Source organism: Carettochelys insculpta, chromosome 5 (assembly GCF_033958435.1).
Source record: "Carettochelys insculpta isolate YL-2023 chromosome 5, ASM3395843v1, whole genome shotgun sequence".
Classification (NCBI taxonomy): domain Eukaryota; kingdom Metazoa; phylum Chordata; order Testudines; family Carettochelyidae; genus Carettochelys; species Carettochelys insculpta.
The window spans coordinates 11,175,198-11,197,446 of NC_134141.1; the positions used below are offsets into that span (position 1 = coordinate 11,175,198).

Below are 22,249 nucleotides of genomic sequence, written 5' to 3' on the forward strand. Positions count from 1 at the left end.
TCACAGCCAGCACATCAGTTTTCTAAACCAGCAGTTCCAAGCACATTTTATGATTACCTTTTGATTCTCAAATAATATGTTTTCCTATAAATCTCTTTGCCTGTGTAGCTTTCCTTGACCACCCAAGTCCTATTCAGCAACAAAAGTCCATGAATAAAATTACACCCCCACCAGCTGCCCCCTTGGCTGCACGAGGCTTGTCTTTAATTTACAGGCAATAAAAATGTACTGTACCAGTTCCCATAGCAATGATTGCATCTAATCTGATAGTGACAAATTCTTCATGGACTGAACAAGTTTATATTTTTAGGATAAGAGAAAATAACCGGCTTAAGGGATCAGGTCACCTCTTACCTGGAGGAAATGGTTCCCAATTTGTGTACTTGGTTTTAGTGGGAGGTAATCTGTGTTGTTCAGAAAATAGAAACCTGGCTGTGCAACAGAAGCGTTGGCTGTTTGTCATGCAGACCACAGTTTACATTCAAGCTGTGAAGATGGGTTTAAAGAAATATCTTGTTCTCTTGAATATTCAGAATTTTTTGAGCCTCTGTTCTCCAACCTTTATGATACCAACAAAAGAAAATGATATTCTGATTTGATGAAAGCATAATTTTATGTACTGCATGGGGGAAGCAGGCATTGGTAGTGTAGGTTGGAACAAACAGGAATATCGCTAAACTGTTCACGTGCTTTACATGCAAAAAAAACCTTCATTTTAATACACAAAAACAGACATCAGAGGAATTGGTGAACAGATTTCTTCAAGTGTGCTCCCAAGATAGCAAACAGTTTATGCATTTTGTGCTTTCCTTTGTGAGGTTTTTTAGTTGATATTAGCTTGGATGACAAAGAAATCTGTTGTTCATGAAGGAAACCTGCCAATAAGCCTACTGATAGAAAATATAAATTTTGCAGTGGGTTTTAGTAATCAAAATCTGCTTCCACCGCTGTATGAAAAGACTGCGTATCAGCCTGTCCCTGTGACACAGAAGTAATGTTTTTTGTATCTCCCCAAATAAGTGGCAAGAGATGTGAATAGAACTGGCAGAGAGAGTGTGTTTATAGAGGTGACCTTTGTCAAAGCAACGGTATTGTTTTGAAAAAGCCCATGCCTTTCAAAAAGAAATGTAACCCAGTTTTCACTAAGGAGAACTTCAGTCATTATTTCTATCATGTTTACAATAATGTTTCAGGAAAAAATATTTTTAAAAACGGCCATAAATGGAAAACAGGTCAGTGTCACGCTCTTGGACTAAAAGACAACTACAAAATTGTTTGTGAGACTAGGTTTGTTGTTATGATTTGAGCAGCTGTGGCTGGGAGTGCCTCCTGTTTGTCAGCAGGAGACCTTGTACCCTGTTCCTGTCTCTCGTCCTTTTGCCCTTCCCCACGCAATCCCCTGCCTCCATTGCTCCTTCCTTCTCATCAGTCTTTTGCCCATCACCTGAGGATAGCTTTACCTGTCACTAGTTTTCAGCTTCCTGGGAGTAGTTTCAAAAGAGCAAAACATCCCACCCATTTCTCCAAAATAGCCTTTTTGTGCAAACCACACCAGAAACAAAGGCAGCCCAATCCCTGCTGTGGGAAAGGGTAAATCGTGTTCTTCCGAATGTTGGCCAGTGCTCTTAGACTGTCATGACATGTGAAAAACTTACATCGGTCAGTGGATGGCTTTGTCTGTGTAAGGAGAGAGCAGGCAAGATCATGTGGGCAGTGGTTCCCATCCTCCATATGTGTTTTGTTGCACCGTGTCCCCTTCATTGTTTGCTTTAATACTGACTCCTGGTGCTACTGAAGCTTTCACCTCCTACAGGTGCCGTAAAATCCGATAATCAAAATAGACAAGACAAGAGGGTAAGAGGAGAGGTGAAGTGATACGTTCAAGGTCGCACAGCAGGTGAACAGATTAGCTAGGAATAACACCTCGGTCTAAGTCGCAGTTGAGTACCTTATCCGGTGGATCATGGTAACACTTCCTGCAGATATTCAGCAATACAGCTATCAAAGAAGCTTCATGGAACGTTTGTAATGAGGCAGATTTCTTATATTCCTTTAAGTGGGCCACATGTTTTGCAGCATTCAGAAACCAGATCCTCTACTTCTTATCTGCTCCAAATTCCCTTTGACTTGACAAGTTTTCCACACATGCATGAGCTCAGGCCTTTTGGTTGGCGTGTAAAGGGTCTGCTTTGATAGTGAGTGCTTAAATTGACTGAGGGGCTACACTGAAGTTGATGGCATTTGAACTTTGTTTGGCTGTAGTATGGTACCTTTTCCATGCCACAGCCAATCAGTTCCAAAACTTAACGAAGTATCATAGGCATCAGTAGGAAGAACCATAGTGATTTTGTTGAAAAATAGAAAACCTGAAGGGAGAATTTGGGATCACACAGAGTTCCTGGTATCGGGAAGGAAGGATGGCAGGGAGCTCCTGAAACAGACAGGCATCCAGGGAGCTCGTGCATCAGTGCAGTGTAGTAATCTGGCCATATGGAGAACAGCAACTTGGAAAAGCATTTCATGTAACTGTGGGGATGGTATAAGCACTACCATGGCTCCACAGTTTGGCAACTGCTGGTGTTGCTCTTTAACGGGGCCAAATATTTGAAACTCCTGAGCTTTGGTGATGTTCTAGAAGGCACATGGAACTTCCTTCTCTCAGTGGTGCACAAGGCATCTATCCTCTTTGAGAGGGGGAATTTGAATGAAAATCCCTGTCTGCAGATCCTAAAGTTAACCAACCAAGAGCCAACCCCAGGCAAAAGCGGTCCCTACAATGGTTTCTTCTCAACTTCGCAAACCCAGGCTCATCTAGTGACAGCCAGCACTAGCATTTCTTTTTATGGTACACATTCTGTTATGATACGCTGTCTGAGATGTGCTGAGCTCTAAGGGTACCCGCTGCATACCACTGAGCCAAGCAGAAACACAATTTTCCAAGAGGTCTGGGAGACAAGGGAAGGAATGACACTCCACAGCCAAACAGAAATTTGAGACTGACCTGGGAGTTGATGGTCCTCGTGTCTATGGTGCTACCCTGGAAGTTCTGGACGCCTAGGCAACTGCTTCCAGTCACCCTTGTATCTATGATGAAAGGAAGGACGTGATAAAGACATGGGGATAGCACTTTGAAGATGAAAAATACCGAAAAAGTAAACAAGCATAGTTGGTTTCTGGCTGTAATAAAAGCAATTAAAGCATCAAGTGTAGAGCACAGAGATTTACTTCCCTGGGATTCAACCTGGAAGCTGCAGAGTACAGGAGAAATACATCAACCAGTCTAGGAAGTCCGACACAAACCCCAAATAAAAATAACTTGATGGCGTCTAACTACACATTTCCTTTCTACTTCCTTATTCGTGAGGTGATTATGAGGTGGCCAGGATAGTTACTGGATTTATTCAGCTTGCTTGAGGTCAAGCATATAGGTCTCTACCTGCTCCAGCCACAGAACAAAGACCCCTCAGCCTGTAATTGTTTTTTCAATTTAAGCGATCGCTCTCTCCCTGCATTGGCTGACCTGGCTGCATCCAACAGAGAGCCCACTCTTTCTGGGTTTAACCCTTTACAGACATTCATTCATGAATGTTGGGTATGTTGACAGAGGGAAATGAGGGCCGCCATAGCAGAAGGCTATGGATCATTGAGGCAGCGTGGGGCTAAGTCAGCCTGGAAAGGAGAGAAAAGGAACTTGTATCTTATGGAGAAGTGAAGGGGTGGGGGCAGAAATCCAGTGGAGGGATTTAAAGATGAGACAAATGTGGTTGGAACAATGAGTAGGGCCCTTCCAAATTTATGGACTGTGTTGGCCAATTTTATAGTCATAGGATTTTTAAAATGGTAAATTTCATTATTTCAAATATTTATATCTGAAATTTCAAGGTGTTGCAATTAGAAGAGTCTTGATCAAAAAGGGGAGCCAAGTTGTGAGGGGTCACAAGAGTTTTGTAAAGAAGGTTGCAGTATTCTGGTCTTTCCCTGTGAAATCTGTATGGTGTAGGGTAAAAATACCCAAAGGGCCAGATTTCACAGTCTGTGACACATTTTGCACTGCCGTGAATTTGGTAGGCCCCTAGCAGTGAGCCAAGCAGGCAACTTTAGCTGCAGCATTCTGAACTTTAGTGGAAACAACTTTTCAGTAATCAAAGCCAGATGTGAAATGGTGAGGATGTGGCTGAAGGTTGTGGTCGGGACTCAAACGTGGGTTGCAGTTAGATTTGTTAAGGGTTGCTAGCAGCTTGGAGCTGCATGTCGCTCTTACAGGAGCCATTTGCAGTTCCTTAACACTGCCACATCCACGAGCTGTCTCTGTTAATAGAGAAGCAATTATGCATTACAATGACAGCTTCTCCACCTTTGATATTCATAGTCATCACAGACAAGCAAATTAATAGACTTTTGTGGTAAGTAATTTTTACCCTACCTCTCCTGACTTCCCTTCCCACTCCACACTTCTGTTCTATGTAGCTGATTTTTGTCAGTTTTCATTTTGTGTTTGTATCTCCCCCCGCCCACCCACCCTGAGTATGAGCCCCCCACCATCCCCAGCCAATGAGTGTAACTTCCCCAGCCCCTGAGTATGGAGGTTGAGTGGGGGAGAGTGATTTGGGGATGAGGGTCTTTCTCCCACCACAACTCAGGTCAACTGAATAGTAAAATAATAATTAACTATAATAAACGTAGTGTTGTATTTTCTGTTTTTCTATGAAATAACTGGTGTGGATATATAAACATGAGGGGGGCACAATTTTATATTATTGCCTCAGGTGCAAAATTAGCTAATTACAGCACTGTCCCTACCTCCCCTACCCCCACTGGTTTTGAATTGCCTTGGGTCACCAAGTATTCCTGAATTGTCAAAATGGTGCCTTGTGTGGAAAAGGTTGGGAACCGCTGGGATTGAGAGTAAAGGCCAGGTCTTTGCGATGCTATGTAAGAAAGTCACAATATGTGGAAATGGCTTTATTGGGTGGGCTCAGAGAGAGTCCTAAAGTGGAAAGTGTTGCTCTGGCTGACTGGGAGGATAGTGGGTGTATCCATATCAGTAGAGGAAGACAGGAAAGGGAAGAGCTTTGGAGAACAGCTCAATTTTGATGTTGTTGAGTTTGATGATGATTGAACTTCTACAAAGAGATATTACAAAGACTGGAGAAGATACTAGATTAAGTGAATGGAGATCTGTAGAGAGGTAGAGTTGAATCATCCGCATAAATACAGCAGTTAAAGCCACACTTGTAGGTAAGAACACATAGAGAGACTAGAAAAGGAATGGAGGCCAAGAACTGAGACTTAAGAGCCCCAGACGGTGAGTGGGAGGGGGAGGGTAACCCAGTGACAGAGAGACTGAAAGACAGATCCAAGAGGTAGGAGGGTAACTATGAGAGGTCAAGAAGGTCAGAGAGAACAGCCCTGACATATGGCCAGGAAGCAGCCATCTGAGAGGCCCTCGATGGTAACTGTTGTTTCCAGTCTTTTATGTTGATGGATAAAAAAACAATAATGTAGTAGTTCATGACCAGTTTAGGTGCTAATTAGATTTTTTTCTTAGATGTCCTTGCTTAAGAACAATGTTCCTGGGGTTTGGGAGGATGGTGAGTGTAGCGGGTGACAAATCTGCCACCGCCATGCCTGGCCCCCCCCAGAAATCCCCAAGTCCCTCCCATTCATAGGATGGTGGGATTCGTCCTGTGGACAGGATTCGTCTGATTTGTCCTGTGGACAGGACAGGATGGCTCTGGGATTGTCTGTCACGCCTTGTGCTTACGCATTTATTGTTCAGTCAAACAAAAGACAGAAAGCTGCCAATGTATTTAGTGCATGTCTCTTGCTCTACTCCCACATTTTGTTCCTAAATGAACAGCTCTCTTAAACGCTTACACTTTGTAGACAAGAAATTCAACAAAACAGGAAATATTCTAATAATTTCCTAAGACATTCAAGATTACCCTCTACCAGTGTTCTGCAGCGCTGTTGAAATGACACCAGTTACCCCAATCTATGTGGTGAAAAAGGAGAAAACAAGTGGACAGGTGCAGAAAGCCTTAAATATTAGCTGGTCTCCTGAGAAGTGTGACTCATTTCCCCTTACCTGCCTCTAACCAGCAGGTGTCCGCTAAGTGTTCATCCTCAAATAGTTTCATTGAGTTCATCAAGACTCTCCTTAATATTCTTAGGTGTCTGCAGAAAATTTTACCAGCTCATTATTCATGATGTCTCCAGTATAATTAACGAGTATATTGGCTCCTGGTTCGAGACTGATCTCCAGGATGCCAGGCTGTTAACTAGAGCTGGTTGGAATTTGCCCACATTCTGTGGGGGAAAATGCAGAAAAAAAGCATCATCCTCCATCTTTTTGACTGATTCACTTCCATACTGAAAATCCACCACTTCTTCCCACGTTTTCCATCAATAATAATCCATGACAAAGACTTGTAATTACCATTTTTTCCTGAATAGCCTCTTATTTGTTTTAATGAGTAAATGGATGCATTATTACATAATTACATGCATGGTATTAATTATACACGCTTGTGTGCTTACATCATTATGTAATGCCATAATTGCATGTCCTAATTACTACATATACATATAACTACCTAATTATGCATTGTTGCTGCAATTAAAGGATGAGTTTTTCTAATTAAGGTTATGTAGGCGGGTAGTAAGATAGTTGTTGACCTTTTGTTCCAGCTGCTAATAATAATTTGTAAATACAAATTGTATATGAAACGGTACGTAAAAGTTTGAACATAAACTGATACTGTTAAGGAAATAGACCTGCTTCAATGAAAGCCCTGTCTGGACTACATAACGCACTCATGATCCTTTAACTGATGGTGCTGAGGTATTATTGAAAGACAGATTGGCCCTTGTCTCAAATCTGCAGGAATGTGTGATTTATCTGGTGATTGGCTCTATTAGGCACAGCACACTGATCCAGTACAACAGCCTGTCCCCTGTTGAGCCATTGCCAGGTGATGGTGGAGTGTGTAGAGACAAAGCCAGCTAGCATATATGCTGTAGTCAAAACCAAGCATATTGGGGTATGCTGTGTGCTCGGAAAAGCACTGCAGCCCTCTCGTCACTTCAAGGAATACTACCGTGGTTCCCTATAGAGCAGTGGTTAGAGTGACCATCCATCCCATATTGGGCAGGACAGTCCCATAGTAGGGGTGCCAAAAAGGCCTCCCTACTTACTTTTTTAAAGGGCCTAAATGTCCCCATATTTGGGCCTGCCCCGCCCCCCGCACCTTCTGACCTTTTCCACCACAAACTGCTGGCCAGTACCATTCAGCTGCTGCATCCGTGCCGTTTCCTCGGGCCTCCAAGCAGGAGGGCGGGTGGTTGCCACTTCCCTGGGGCTGGGGTGAGGGAGGGCCAGCATCTGCCACTCCCCGGGGCTGCAGAGGCAGGAAGAGGGCCAGCAGCTGCCTCTTCCCCAGGGCTGCAGGGGAGGGGGAGGGGGAGGGGGAGGGCCGGTATCTGCTACTTCCCCAGGGGGTTGGGGACTGGGCGAGATCCAGTAGCTGTTGCTTCCCCAGAACTGGGGAGAGGAAGGAGTGCCAACAGCTACCACCTCCTTCCCAGCTCCCTGAGGCTTGGTGGAGCCAGGAGAAGCCACCCCTCCCCCATATCTCCCTGTCCCGTATCTGGAAGAGGGAGATATGGTCGCTCTAGCAGTGGTGGGCAACCTTCGGCCTGAGTGGTTTTATGTGTGACCCACAAGACATTTTATTTACTGTCACCCACATACAAGGTTGCCAGATTCGGCTGGTTTTCATCTGCCTAGGTTTTTTCCTCTCAGTTTTGTATCTGAGGCAAATCAGTGTTTACAATTAGGGCCTACCAAATTCATGGCTGTGAAAAACACATGACAATCTGGTTTCCTTGTGAAATCTGGCTATGGTTGCAGTATTTCCACCCTTACTTCTGTCCTGCCTTTAGAGCTGGGTGACCAGAAGGTGGAGGCTGCTGGCTGGGTGACCAGCTCGGAAGGCTGAGCTGCTGCCAGCCACAGCGCAGAAGTGTAACTTTATGAGCCCATCCATGACATTTGTGCCGGGATCGACCTATGAAAAATGTGTGCTCTCTCCATCTTTTAAGTTAGACACGCTGTTCGTGATACCAATATTATATCATACTGATCAAAACAAACAGAAGCGAGTTTAAATTTGGAACATGTATAAAAAATTGTTTTTAAAAAGGCATTTTAGAAACTTCAATTTATAATCTGTTAATCTGGTTAGGAAATGAGTTCAGAAAGTGAAGTGAGACCTAAAGAAAATAAGAGCACTAAGATTTAGTTGTGCAACAACAAATAAACAAGTTCATTTGGTTTTGGTTTTTAATTCCTTTCTGCTGTTTAAATGAAGTTAAAAAGCAGAAAATATCTTAATAGCCAAAATGGACAGTTTCTGCAAAATTTGCATGATTTTCAGCTAATGGCTCATATATTTGTTGCTTTCTGTTGTGAGCAAAACCTCTTCAAACATTTTTGAAAAGCAGAACTATTCTTTTAGGGGACAGACCTACAAAGTGCTGGCTGCCGGCAGCTCCATAGCTAGCCCATATGTGTTAGTTATTTGGGCCCCAAGCAAACCAGTCTGTGAGTTTCTAGCTGTTTCCTTCTGTGGTATTTATCAATAGCATACACAATAAATAGCAGCAGCAGCAGCAATACTAGCTGACAATAGAGAATATTGTGGAGCTGCAACGTGGTCAATAGTTTTATTTGTGACTTTTGAAACTATTGCAGCACATGTGGGTGAGAGGGGCAAGCCGGATTCCTCAAAGGCACTACAGGCCCCTTTTCTGTATATAAAATTCTAGACAAAGTGAATGGAAGTGCCACTTTAGGGTTGTGTCTGTTTGCAGACAGCAGCAAGGTTCCCATCATGATTTGCCTGTACTTAAAAAATCAGTTCAAAAGTGCCTTGCTTTTGGTAACACCTGCTGGTTTTTTGCTGGTTTTTGATAAATCCAGGGATTCATGTATTTCGCTCTCCCCCCCCACACACACACTTTGATTTGTAATATTAAAAGAAAAGTACATCTTGTTTCTGAAAACTTTACTCATATGAGCAGTCCCCGGATGATTTACTTGCCTGAAGTAGAGATTCAGAATCTGGCCCATTCCAGAATAGGAAGGGCATTTATTAAGTTGTAAATCATTCTGTGAAATCGATGGCATTGTGTTGGGCAAGAACGTGAACAGTGTACAGAATTTGGGGGACTGGGAGGCAGAAGATCTGAGTTCTAATGTCAGCTATGCTACCTACTAACTCTTTGACTTGGGGTAAATCACCTGACCTTCTAGTGGTTTATGATGGCAATTGTTCATTGCTGAGTATGATCATTTTCCATGGGGGTTAGGTGTCCTCAGGTTGCTGATAAGGCCCATCTTTGAACCACAAGTTCTGTTACAGTGAGGACAGGTGTTTCCAGGTAAGGCAGGAGGCTGTTGACCGTGACTGGAAGCCAGTCTATCCTTCCTCTTATACCTCTTGTCCTTCCAGCTTGTTGGCGGGCAAGTTCAAAATGCAGGGCACCATCGTGTAGGACTTCTCTCCATTTTGAGTGATCCTGGGCGAGTATCTCCCAAGCGTCAATGTCCATATTGCACTCCTTCAAACTAGTCTTCACCTGCTCCTTGTAATGCTTCTGTGGTTCTCCTGTGTCGTGGTACTCTTTTGAGCTGATTGTGCTTTAACATGTGTATTTGTAAGGAGTATGCACCAACTGCATGGAGATATGGTGAGACTTAATGTTACAGCTCTTCTAAGGACTGAGAGGAAAAGCACTGTGGTAGCGGAGGCATTAAAAAATGCTTTAAGAAAAATTTGTTAGTCCTTTGACTTGGAAGTTCAAAGCTAAAGTTTCAGCAAAAATCTTGAGCACTTGCACAAAATTATCAGAGATTGTGTATGGAACCCAGATGGGAAATATTTGAATGATTGTTTTGCTGTTGGTTCAATATATCTTCCAAGTTATTAAAATGTGTATTCTTCAGTATAAAAGCATTATTGATTTATCTTTCCTTCTCTCGCTGCGTATGTCTGCTCTAATCTGAACTTTAAGAAACGCTAGGATTTGCTATGAAGATGGCATTTACTATTTTTGCTCTTAGCTTCCTGCATAAAAGAAAATCTCTGTTTGTAGGCCTTGACCATAGTTTTGTTCTTTTTCCTTATAGAAATCATCCAGAATCCCTGAGGATGACATCAGGTTGAGAAAAGACAGAGACCGAAATTGTGCCAATTTTCTGGAGCCTGTTAGTGTACTTACTACAAAGGAAGAGAAAATGGAAATTGAAGCCCCAGTCTCAGAACATAAAAACATCACTGTGGTGACTTCAACGCATCCCGTAGACAATCAAACTCAATTCTTTTCGCCTGTTCACAGTCAAAATGGACTTAAGGACGGGCATGAATCCCTGGACAGTGAAGTTGCTAAAGAGATTAGATATCTAGATGAGGTGCTGGAAGCCAACTGCTGTGATTCCACAGCAGATAACAGTTTGAATGGGACATGCTCCCCTGAGCCAAGTGCAATCATTATGGATGGCTGTGCTCATATTACCAGTGAGTCCATATCCAATGAAAAGGACCTCCTAGTTGCTGGCAGGCAAGCTTCTGAAGGTATTGATCAGAGTGAAACCAATGTAATGGCTGAGAAATTGAAACCTAATGGCCATTCTTCAGATGGGCAGAAAGAAGAGCTCTGTGGCAACGTAAAAATGCCATCAAGTCCATGCTCTTCAACAAGCTCCAGAAGATCTTCCAAGGATGGAGAGCTAACTCTAACTACTATTAAGAAAGAGGCTAAATTTGAACTTAGAGCCTTCCAGGAAGAAAAGAAGCCATCCAAGCTCTTTGACGATGAGAACGAGAAGGAGAAGTTCAGAGTCCGGAAAGTGAGGCCATCTGAGGAAATGATAGAACTTGAAAAGGAGAGAAGGGAGCTCATTAAAAGCCAAGCGGTAAAGAAAAATCCTGGCATTGCAGCTAAATGGTGGAACCCACCCCAAGAGAAGACATTGGAGGAGCAATTAGATGAAGAGCATCTTGAGTCATATAAGAAGTACAAGGAACGCAAGGAGAGGCAACAGCAACAAAGCACGACACCAACGTCACCAAAACAGGTAGCCTATTCCTTTGTACCGCCAGAGCCAACCTCTGTTAAAAAAGAAGATATTCTCACAGAACAGATAGATTTTTCAGCGGCCAGGAAGCAGTTTCAGTTAAAGGAAAATTCGGGTCAGTCTAACAGCCAGATGGCACCAAAGAGGTTGGGTGCACCCAGAATGTTCTCTATCAAACCCTTCTACAGACCCCTAGGCCCATCGCAAATAGACAAGCCAACAGTTTCCATGACAAGGCCTACTTCTGTAGGTGGGCAAATAGGGCCCCTTGAGAATAATGATATAACCATTATAAAAGCCCAGAAGGTCTCCTGTGTCTCACAAGATCATCCTATAAATATTCAGAGTAGTCCGACTGACCCCGTAAGAGAATTGTCTGGTCAGAGCACAAAACTGTGGGCAGATGACAATGAATTCATGAGTGCAAGAGCAGTCTTTATGGTGGTAAAGGATGATGACCCAGGCATTTTGGATCAGTTTTCAAGGTCGGTCAATGTATCTTCTCCTCCAGAGGAGCTGGACTCTGGTTTGGATGAACTGTCAGTGAGATCACAGGATACCACAGTCTTGGAGACTCTTTCCAATGATTTCAGCATGGATAATATCAGTGACAGCGGTGCCTCTAATGAGACAACAAATGCCCTCCAAGAAAATTCACTTGCAGATTTCTCCCTGCCTCAGACCCCACAAATGGAAACCCCCTCAGAGGGCAGGGTAGGTGTTTCCAAGTCATTCAGTGACCATGGCTTTTACTCCCCTTCCTCCACTTTGCTAGATTCCATGCCAGTTGATGACCAGCTAGACTACCACGCTGGCCTGCTAGTGCAAAATGCAATTCAACAAGCCATAGCTGAGCAAGCTGAAAAAGCATGCTCTAAACAAGTGACGGACAAAGCTGAGCAGAAAAACCCTGTCAAAGACCCGGAAGAAGCCAGTATGGCACAATGTTCTGAAAAGCAGAAGAGCTCAATGTTTGAGCCACCTCAGGTGTCTTCTCCTGTCCAAGAGAAAAAGGACACAATACCAAAGACTTCACAAGGTGAAGACTCTGAACTCAGGGAAGGGAAATCTTCACAGAAATCATCTGTATCCCACACCAGCCAGCCGTTCCTGGTGGAGGAAAACAGGCCGGAAGTCAGCTACTTTAGCAAGTACTCTGAGGCAGCTGAGCTTAGAAGCACTGCTTCCCTCCTGGCTGCACAAGAGTCTGAGGTGACCGTGGGTCCTTTTAAGCTGAGGTCAAGAAAACAGCGGACTTTGTCCATGATAGAAGAAGAGATCAGGGCGGCTCAGGAGAGAGAAGAGGAACTGAAAAGACAGAGGCAAGGTCTACAGATGGCACAGAGTCCCATCACTAAGAGCGCCCCCAAACTGCCCACCAGAACAGTGGCTTACAAAACTGCTCCAGGTAAGAGGTAGAAGTTAAATATCTGGGGCATAATAAGATGTGGTTTAGGGTTAGGTTAGTTTTTATTTCTTCTTATGGCTGCCATCTTCAGAGCTGTTTCGAGTTTATTGCATTCTTTTACATGAATGGCAACTGCAGTATCCAAAGACAGCAGGATGTATATTCATCCAGGGCACGCACATTGTCCCATTACACTTAATGGGAGATGGGTTTGCATGCAGCAAAGAAATAGATACTCTTTTTCTCCAAGCATAGCAGTGGCGGCTTGCATACTACCAGAGTGAACCAGAGGGTAGATTAATTCTCTTCCACTTCCTAGTATAGCATTTGTGGTCCTGCAGCTGGAATCTTGCTCTGTAATCAAATGCATAAGAAAATAATAGTGCTTTTTGCAACCGTATGCCTCCTACAAAGGCTTTGTTTAGCTCTACTTGTGCCTGGTTTTGTTTTTTATAATGTTTAAGGACCTGAAAGTTTTGTCGAGTCTTCCTCCTGCCACCTAACCACCATTTTTTTTCCTGCACACATTTTACTGGTTTTGTTGGAGAGCTTCACAAGGACGAGGGGTCTCCAGAGATGCATATTAGGAGCTCCGGTACCTGCACTGACAGGGTATTCGTTGGGTATTGGACTTTTGGAATTAAATAGCAAAGTCATTACAAGTTGAACCTCTCTCATCCGGCACCCTCGGGACCTGACCGGTGCCAGGCAAGAGAATTTGCCAGACGATGGGAGGTCAGTATTTTCTAGCACATTACCAACACTTCCACTGCTTACTGGGCCCTTGAAAGACATTTACAAGCAAATTACAGCTAAATAAAAATCACAGAACACTGAGAACCAGGACTGGCAGCTGTAAACAAACTTTATGGGACCACAGGAAACTTGGCCATACCCATGATATGTAGTTGTCTGGCTAACAAAATTCATGCTGGATTATGGAGTTTTCTGGATGAGGGAATTCTGGATTAGAGAAGTTCAACCTGTACCAGACTAACTAAAATACCTTCCAGTCTCACTAGCTTATCTTTCGCTCTCTTTTTTGGATAATCGCACTAGTGTTGCTGATATTACTGATCAAAAGCAACAGAAAATCTCCCTCCCTGCCCCCACTTTTCTTTAAAAAAAAAAAAAAAAGAAAAAGAAAAAGGTCCAACAGTACTCTACATGTCTCATTTACAGAGATCCTAGGGGATAAATATTTTATTAAAGTTATGGTAACATGTAAACGTTGATCCAAATTCTGTCCTACTTTCCACTGATGGCCTCAGGAGCAAGAAACTTGAAGAGAGTTTGGCGAGTCAATTCCCAGGGATGAGGTGAAGGGGGATCTCATTTGAGAAGCATGTTACTAAGTCCCTGTTCCCATGGAAGTCAATGAGGTACTTCAGCAGGAGGTGGGGTTAGATTGCACTGTTGTAGTGAATCCAGATGTGAGCAAGACCCATAACATAATTAGTTAACATTTATTTTTGTTTCCTTTATGTAAAAGCATGGTTTTGGTCTGTGCTTCTTGCAGGAAAAGTGTACCAGATGTGGGGAACTTCTTTGAAGTGCTATTATTATCCACAAATTCAGTATGGAGAGGAAGATCTCTAAATGGAACCAAATAGAGTTTTTTGCCCTCTGACACTCCAGGGTTTATCATCTCAGGTGCTAAAATATGGGACCAAATCCTCCACTGGTGTAAACTGTCAAAGTTCAGTTTGCTCCGAAGGAGCTGTGACAATTCACACAGCAGAGGATCTGACCCAGGAATTTTAAAGACTCAACAGGAATTTCAGTGGGTGAGGTGCTTTTTTTTGTGAATGAGAGCTGCAATTTTTTTGGAATATATATGAATTCAAAATAATTGTGCAGTGAGTGTGCACAAGAGAGGTAAATGAAAACTTGGCAAAATGATTGGTAAATTGATTTTGTTATAATGTACTAAAAAATTATCCAGTAATAAAGGGTTTATAGAAATTACCTTCTGGGATTTTGCTGTAATATCATAAGTGAAAAACAATACTCCCTCCCCCTCCACTCCCTTTCCTGTTCCTAGTGACCAAGGTTATGGTGGGAAATGTAGTCCTTTCCGTCCTCAAGGGCCAGCTAGCTCTTTAGGCGGAAAGCTGGCCAAGGAATTACAGCTCCCTTGGTGCCTTGGGGTTCCTCCACCATGCCCTTCAGACTTTCCCTGAGCAGTGCAGCAGGGAGGAGGAGAGAAACTGGACATGTGGGGGAGGGGGTTGCATTCACACCCTGCATACCCCCTCTGGATACGGTCCTTTATTAGATCCTAATCTCATATCCTGCATAGCACAGGTCATAGAATTTCACTCTGTTACCCATCAAAACCTTTTTATTGACTTCACTGGTGTCAACCTACTGGTACTTAGAGATGTCTCTGTAGTTCTGCTCTGCAGTGTGATAGATGCCACAGTTTTGCTTGAGACTTGTGTTGGTCCTCTGATGTTTTATCTCAGCGTAGTCCTTTTTTGTTTATTCCTCTGAGCTTAGTGTTTCATGGATTATAAAGAGGCACATGTTACTTTTTAGGGAATGGAATTTGTATGCTGACATTATGTAGGAGAAAAACACAACTTGTGAGCAGATTGTGAAGCCACTGACATTTCAAAAACTGCCAATTACCTTAGATAACAAAGGGCCTGATTCTGCTACCCTGACACATGGGGCCTTACTCAGGAGCTGCGTCTACACGTGCACGCTACTTCGAAGTAGCGGCAGTAACTTCGAAATAGCGCCCGTCACGTCTACACGTGTTGGGCGCTATTTCGAAGTTGAAATCGACGTTAGGCGGCGAGACGTCGAAGTCGCTAACCCCATGAGGGGATGGGAATAGCGCCCTACTTCGACGTTCAACATCGAAGTAGGGACGTGTAGACGATCCGCGTCCCGCAACATCGAAATAGCGGGGTCCTCCATGGCGGCCATCAGCTGGGGGGTTGAGAGATACTCTCTCTCCAGCCCTTGCGGGGCTCTGTGGTCACCGTGGGCAGCAGCCCTTAGCCCAGGGCTTCTGGCTGCTGCTGCTGCAGCTGGGGGTCCGTGCTGCATATACAGGGTCTGCAACTAGTTGTTGGCTCTGTGTATCTTGCACTGTTTAATGAAAGTGTGCCTGGGAGGGGCCCTTTAAGGGAGCGACTTGCTGTTGAGTCCGCCCCGTGACCCTGTCTGCAGCTGTGCCTGGCTCCCTTATTTCGATGTGTGCTACTTTGGCGTGTAGACGTTCCCTCGCTGTGCCTATTTCGATGTTGGGCTGAGCAACGTCGAAGTTGAACATCGACGTTGCCAGCCCTGGAGGACGTGTAGACGTTATTTATCGAAATAGCCTATTTCGATGTCGCAACATCGAAATAAGCTATTTCGAAGTTGGGTGCACGTGTAGACGTAGCCAGTGAGTAGTCCCCTTTGAAATCACTACTACACAGTAGGAGCAAGCATGATTCTAAATCAGTGGTTCTCAAGAAGGCATCGGTATGCCCATGTGTGTACCGAGAAGTCTACCGCAGGGTGAATCAACTCACCTAGAGATTTGCCTCATTTTGCAACATGCTACATAAAAAGCACTACCAGAGTTAGTACACGCTAAAATTTCATAGACAGCGATTGGCTTATACTGCTTGGTATACTGTATGCTGAAATGGAAGTACAATATTTATGTTCCAGTTGATTTATTTAAATGCTCTTTTAGTAATAGTGTGCCATGCCACTTTTTTGTATTTTTATGTCTGGTTTTGTAAGATTTTAAGTGTAGTGAAGCTTAGGCATACACAAGATAACTCAGTTTCTTCAAAGGACTACCGTAATCTGTAAAGGTTGAGAGCCACTCTTCTGAATAATATTAATACAATAATATTCACCTCAGTATTCAGTGAATTTTAGATGTTTTCTACAGTGTGTTGGAAAGCAGTGGGAATAATTCAAGTACTGAGGTAACCAGGTCTATTTATCGGAAGCAAAGCTAGCACGATGCGTGTGACCACTGTGAAAGGCAACTGCCCCTCTCTCCGAAAAAGGCGAAAAACCTAAAATAGTTTTGTCTTCTTCGATTGGTCCATATTTTGCCATATGCAGTCTGCTGAAATCTGAAGAAACTCTTGGCTTGGGCTTAGGCCCAACAGAAGGTGACTAAGGTGGTCTTTATGAAAGGCAGGTAATACTGGGGTACACAAGCTCCTTTTACTAACAGCTACAGCTACACAATGGTGTCCATCCAGTGGGGTCGTGTCTAAATCTGAAAACTATAAACGTAAGAGTGTTTTTTCTGCAGTACTTACAATGCTGGACTACTTAATAAAAATTGCATGGAAATCCAATAGGTACCTGGAATAATAATGTAATATGTATCCTTCCGCCAGGTCTGATGGGGTAAGTTTCCTGGTTTGTACGTGTAGCGTGCTGTGCCGGGGGTAGGAGAGAGGGATCATATATGGACAGTGTGTTTCCCATAGTCTCTCTGTTGCACAGCCAGTACACAGGAGAAGGGGTTGCATTTTATTTCGTGCAGTATCGGGCAGAGGAAATGGGAAACACATTGGCATTCCATGTTGTTCTCCCAAGCCACAAACTCACAGTATTTTAGCGGGCTGGAAACTTAACCTATCTGGAGTGACAGTCAGTCATTTGTGAAAGAGAGCATGACTGCCTTCCACGTTCTTTTTCAATGGAAATTGTCCTCCCTGGGTGGCAAATTCTTTGTAGGGTCTTTATGCAACCTGAGATACGTTTAAATCTTAAGGAACAATCACCTTGATTGACGCATGCTTGCTGAAAAAAACAGCCTTGCCTCTTGCTCATGTATGCTGAGTATTATAATAGGAGTGATGAGAAGATGGGTGCTTGACATCCTCGATTGTAGATACCTAAGTCATTTATACTTAGACCACCTTACACTGCTTTAACAGCGTAAAGTGCCCTGAAAGTGGAAGCACCTGTAACTTAACACAGTCAGAATGATGTATATGGGCCTTAGTATGTAACCCAAGTGAGGTGAGCTCAGAACTTCGTCCTTCTACAAATGGCTGTCAGTTCTCTCAAATCCTGGCCTCACTGAAGTAGAGGGCAGTTTTGCCAGTGGCTTGGGTGGAGTAAGGATTTTACCCTTGGTAGCAGATCTTCAGGTGAAGACCAGCCTCTGTGATTCTTTCCTGTGATTCCGGTGAGGGGAATAAGAGGATTTCAAAAGGCGTGGGGTCCTTTCAAGAAGGACCCCCGTGTAGCCGTGCCGAGCCGCATGCAGTCAAAAGCAGCACTTTCGAAGCTCCGCGGCCGGAAGCGTCCTAGTGCTAATGAGGCGCTGAATATTCAATTCAGCGCCTCATTAATAATGTTCAAAATGGCCATTTGTATGGCCCTTTCAAAGTTTTGGCCAAGTGTGGCCACAGCCCTGGACTCATCTGATTAGACAGAATCAGCTTGTTTGGGAAAGTTTGCAGTTTGGTACCTCGAAGGATCGAGAGCTAGAAGGAAAATGAAAGGAACCTTGACTTTTTTTAAGAAAAGCTCTTGATGATCAAGCCATCGTGTGATACTTGGGAGCTGGACTGACCATTTTTCAGTGCTTGAAATTGGCCTTACTGCTTCCAGGAATGAGAGATGAAACTGCATGCAGATAACTGAGGGCAGGTCCTGCTTCCACTACAGGGGCCCCTTTGTACAATAAGGGGACTGGTGTTCTTCACCCTAACAGTCCCTCCCACTGTCTCCCCTTCTGCACCCCCAGGGGTGGCTGCATTTCACTGGTACTGGATGCAGGCAGCTTATGAAGCCTTATGGACACCCTTGGGTTGAAGGTGTTTCTGTAAATAAAATAAGTCACTCTTTGCTTTACCCTACCTCCACTCCAAAGTGTATGGCCCTTCCTTTTTGAAGGGCAGCAGCCGTGCCAGAGTAGCTCCTGAAAAGAGCACTAGCAAATCATATTACATATTATAGTCCGTGCCCCAGAAATGCAGGCCATGCTCCAGCTGTGCTGTGGAGTGGGTGCTGAGCTTTGAAAATCTGGCTTGCTTTGCTACAAGGTAATTGCTTTTCCCATCTTTCTTGCTAGCATCCACGTGAATGTACATTCCTTTCTTTGACCTTGACGGTGCTGTCCATAGAAGGATGTGGGTATTTGAGCTGTCAAGGAATTGTGACTCACGAGGTTTTATTCTCTTAGGGCTTTTGCTCAGCTTTTAGTGAGAAAGCTTGTTAGAGCAAAACTGTCTTTGTGTACCAGATTTCTCATCAGCGAACATGGGAAATCCCTAACAGGATGTGACTGATGCCTCATGCTCATCAAAACTGCCATGTCTGCTCCTTGTTCATGTTCATGAGCAGAAAATAAGATGTATCTTTCTCACTTGCCTGCAAAAACTCCACTACCTTGGATGTATATATACCTTTCTTTGTGAATTCCCTTGCTAATTAATCCTCCTTCCCAACAAACTGCAAAAACTATTTTCAACTTGTTTGCAAGATTTCAGTAGAAAATAAAAAACCCACATCCATGGTAGCTGTTTTTAAATGCAAATGAGGATAGTACTTTAACTAAATTTAAGGTAATTACTTCCCTAAAGTGCTGAAAAATGTTAGCTTTCAATCTTACCTGTTTTTTTGCCAGTGTAACAGCCATGACAGCTACCATAAGCCTACATAGACAAACCACTTTAGTTTAAAGCCTCTTTTTCTCCCCACTTTACTCCTCGGATAAATTACAATCCAGCTTAAATTTCTCAGTTTCAAGTCTCATTCCAAAGATAAATTTGGAGGTAGCACAGGGGAAAATATCAACAAAATCGGATGAATCCTTTTACTATTTTGTGCATGCATGGGGGAGGGATGATCAGAAGCCAGAATATATGTCCCTTCCAAAAGAAATGTTCTTGATCTAAAAGATATTACACCAGAGATCTGATATTGGGGTAAGGTTGCTTATTTATGAGACAATATCAATTTGAACTTTATTTTTAACTTGACACAGTCCCTTTGATCACAGATACACTTTGCATAGTTTATTGCACAGCATATTTTGCTCCCTTGTTTGTAAAGGTCTCCTCAGCAATGGAGGGAGGATAGGGTCTGAAAGCAACAGAGCATAACTTGCTGGGGCCCACCTTGGTGCTCCATTCTCCCACTCTTCTGTGCATGCCTGCTGTCAGCAGCACTTGAGAGGCATCCTGGCTTCCAGTCACTACTGGTGACCTGCAGAGGAGTCCCAGGGAGTGAAGAACCGAAGCATGTGCGCTTTTATCCTCTGGGCTTTCTACACCTGTAAGGGAGTATGGGGCAGTCCATTCTGTGTAGAGGGTTGGTGAGGGTCTCTCTCCATAGACCTCTCTTGTACCCTGTGGAGAACCAGGGAGGGAAGAGGGCTCCATCTCCCAGCCTCACGGTTCTCCCCAGACCTATGCCGAAATTTGGAGAGTGAAGGCACAGGTATCCCAGTGGGCATCCTTCTGGCTCCACTTCTGGAAGGAGCAGCAGTGATGGCTGAGCACCCTCCTACAGGCCTGGAAGAGTTTACCGAAGAGCAACCCATGCCCTCCAAAAAGTGCAAAAAGTACAGCTGCACAGAAAACGAAAGAGTAACTTTTCAGAGTAACTTCTCCCAGTTCCAGCAACCTGTAGTTCAGCCCTCATCACAGCAGTAGCTGAACTGCACCATATGATTGCTTTTCCCATGCACAGAGTCCATTTGAAAGACCAGGAAACATAACTCTGAAGAGAGGGTTATGATGTTTGCTCTTTGCCCTTCAGTGATGGCCTGTAACGCTTCTGAAAGAGGCATGATGGGGTTTGGGGAGCACAATACGTATTCAAAGGGAGACCTGTCAAGGCTGTAAGTCCAAAAATGTGACCAACATTCTGTGACTGAGAAAGCAGGTTTTACATGTGCTCTGACTGATTAATCCCATTCTCCTTGTAGTCTTGTGCAAGTTCTGGCTTGAGAACAGGAGTTTTCTCCTAACTTTTAATTCCCTGTCTCCATATTGGCTCACCCATGTTTCTCCTTTGGGAGCAAGATTCCTGTTGATCTTATTTTGCAGCCATTACATAAGAACTGAACATAGCCGCAAGAAGCTGAGCCAAGTTACATGAGCTGCTAGCTGGCAATCCAGGATGTGGCAGCAAATGCCTTTGTTCTGGTTTGTTGTTGTTGGGTCATAAGCAGGGCACGCTTCCTGGATTTCTGTGGGTGCTCTTTAAAAGGACTGAAAAAGCCACTGTATGACTTTGGACAAGGCTCTGCACCTCTTTGCCTCAGTGTTTCCATCTACAAAATGGGAATAATGCTTCAATTAAATGTAGCTGTAACTGTGTTTTCCTAGAGTGACTCCTAGTGGCCATATAGGAATTCGTATCATAGAACCTTGGAGTCCTGGTAATGAATCGGGATCCTAATTGTACTAGGTGCTGTATAAACAGAGATCAAACAGACTTCTCTGCCCCAAAGAGCGTGCAATGTAAGAATAAAACAAGAGACAACAGATGAATGCAGGCGACATTCTGCAAGAAAACCCTGAGACTACCTTGGTCAGTATGGTAGGCAACGGACACAGCGGACCCGAAGTCAAGCCATTGTCAAGATTCCTGTAGGCATTGCTGCAAAGAAGCATTTTAAGGAGGGATTTGAAGGAGAAAAGTTATGTGGCTTTGTGGGTGTTTGTGGGGAGCTCCACGTGAATGAGGGGTGTGGCGTGAAGCTCCGGCCATGCTGCTACAGAGAAGCGGGGATAGGCTGCCCTGCACTCCCCAGAAATTATGTGGCACTCCTGCAGGAAGGGCTGTAGGGGGATGGGCATGGACAGGAGGGGGTGGGTGAGGGAGGGGTTGAAGTATGGGTGAGGAAGGGGTGGGGCACCAGTTGCCTCCAACACGAAAGCAGTAACACAGTGTGGAATTAAGCCCTAAACCTTTGATTTTAACACAGACACAATTTTCCATTAATTTCCTCAGTGGTTGGACATTGTTTTATTCTCTTTTGAACACCCCACACCCTAGTTTACACTCTCTGCTGTACTGGGAAGGGTAGCACCCAGACAAGCGCATCCTGAGCGGTTTCATTGCAGGCATTCGTGATGCGTGTGAAGTTAACTCTGGGATAACCAAGGTGAGACTGTTCCCATGGCACAGAAAATCTCTCAACCATCAGAGGCCCTTTGCAATTTCTAGGGAAATCCCAGCAGGTCTTGGGGATGGAGTTTCCAGCTGATTCTCTATATTTGTCAATTTAAGTCAGGCTTGTAGCACTGTAGCTATTAGTGTTGCTGGGTTTTTCCATATTGGGCAGAAACTAAACAGGCCCAGCAAGGGGATTTCTTCCTGATGGTCTCTCTTGGCTTCACTCAGATTTCATGTCTTCCTGTTTTTAAGAAGAGAACCCCTGTCAAGTCTAAACAGAGCAGACCATGATTTGCTATGTGTGACCTCTAGCGGCCACAGCTTTCATGACTTGTTCTGAGAGTTACTGGCTTTTTGGTTTGTCTCTGCAAAGAAACAATTGAAAATCCATCCTGAGTCCTCCCTATGAAGCCCATTTGTTTGTGCATGTGGTTTTGTCTTCAAGAGCCTCCACAACTGGGGGAACTTTAGTGTGACTGCGTTTCTATGTTTCCTTTTCCAACTGTAGTGGGTTATAGTTAGGTTTATGCAAAAGAATTCTCCCTTATTTGTTTTGCTTCCTGTAAAGGACACGTCCCTCATCTTCCTTC

General features: G+C 44.0%; 1 protein-coding gene across 8 annotated transcripts in view; it reads left to right on the forward strand.

The window, feature by feature from the left end:
- The window catches only part of PALM2AKAP2 (PALM2 and AKAP2 fusion), a 350,798-nt gene that overhangs the window by 316,217 nt on the left and 12,332 nt on the right, over positions 1-22,249 (forward strand). For all 8 annotated transcript variants that reach the window (XM_074994658.1, XM_074994660.1, XM_074994661.1 and 5 more), the window contains one exon: positions 10,193-12,548. In XM_074994658.1, coding sequence (XP_074850759.1) covers positions 10,193-12,548 — 2,356 coding nt within the window. The remainder of the gene's footprint in view (positions 1-10,192; positions 12,549-22,249) is intronic.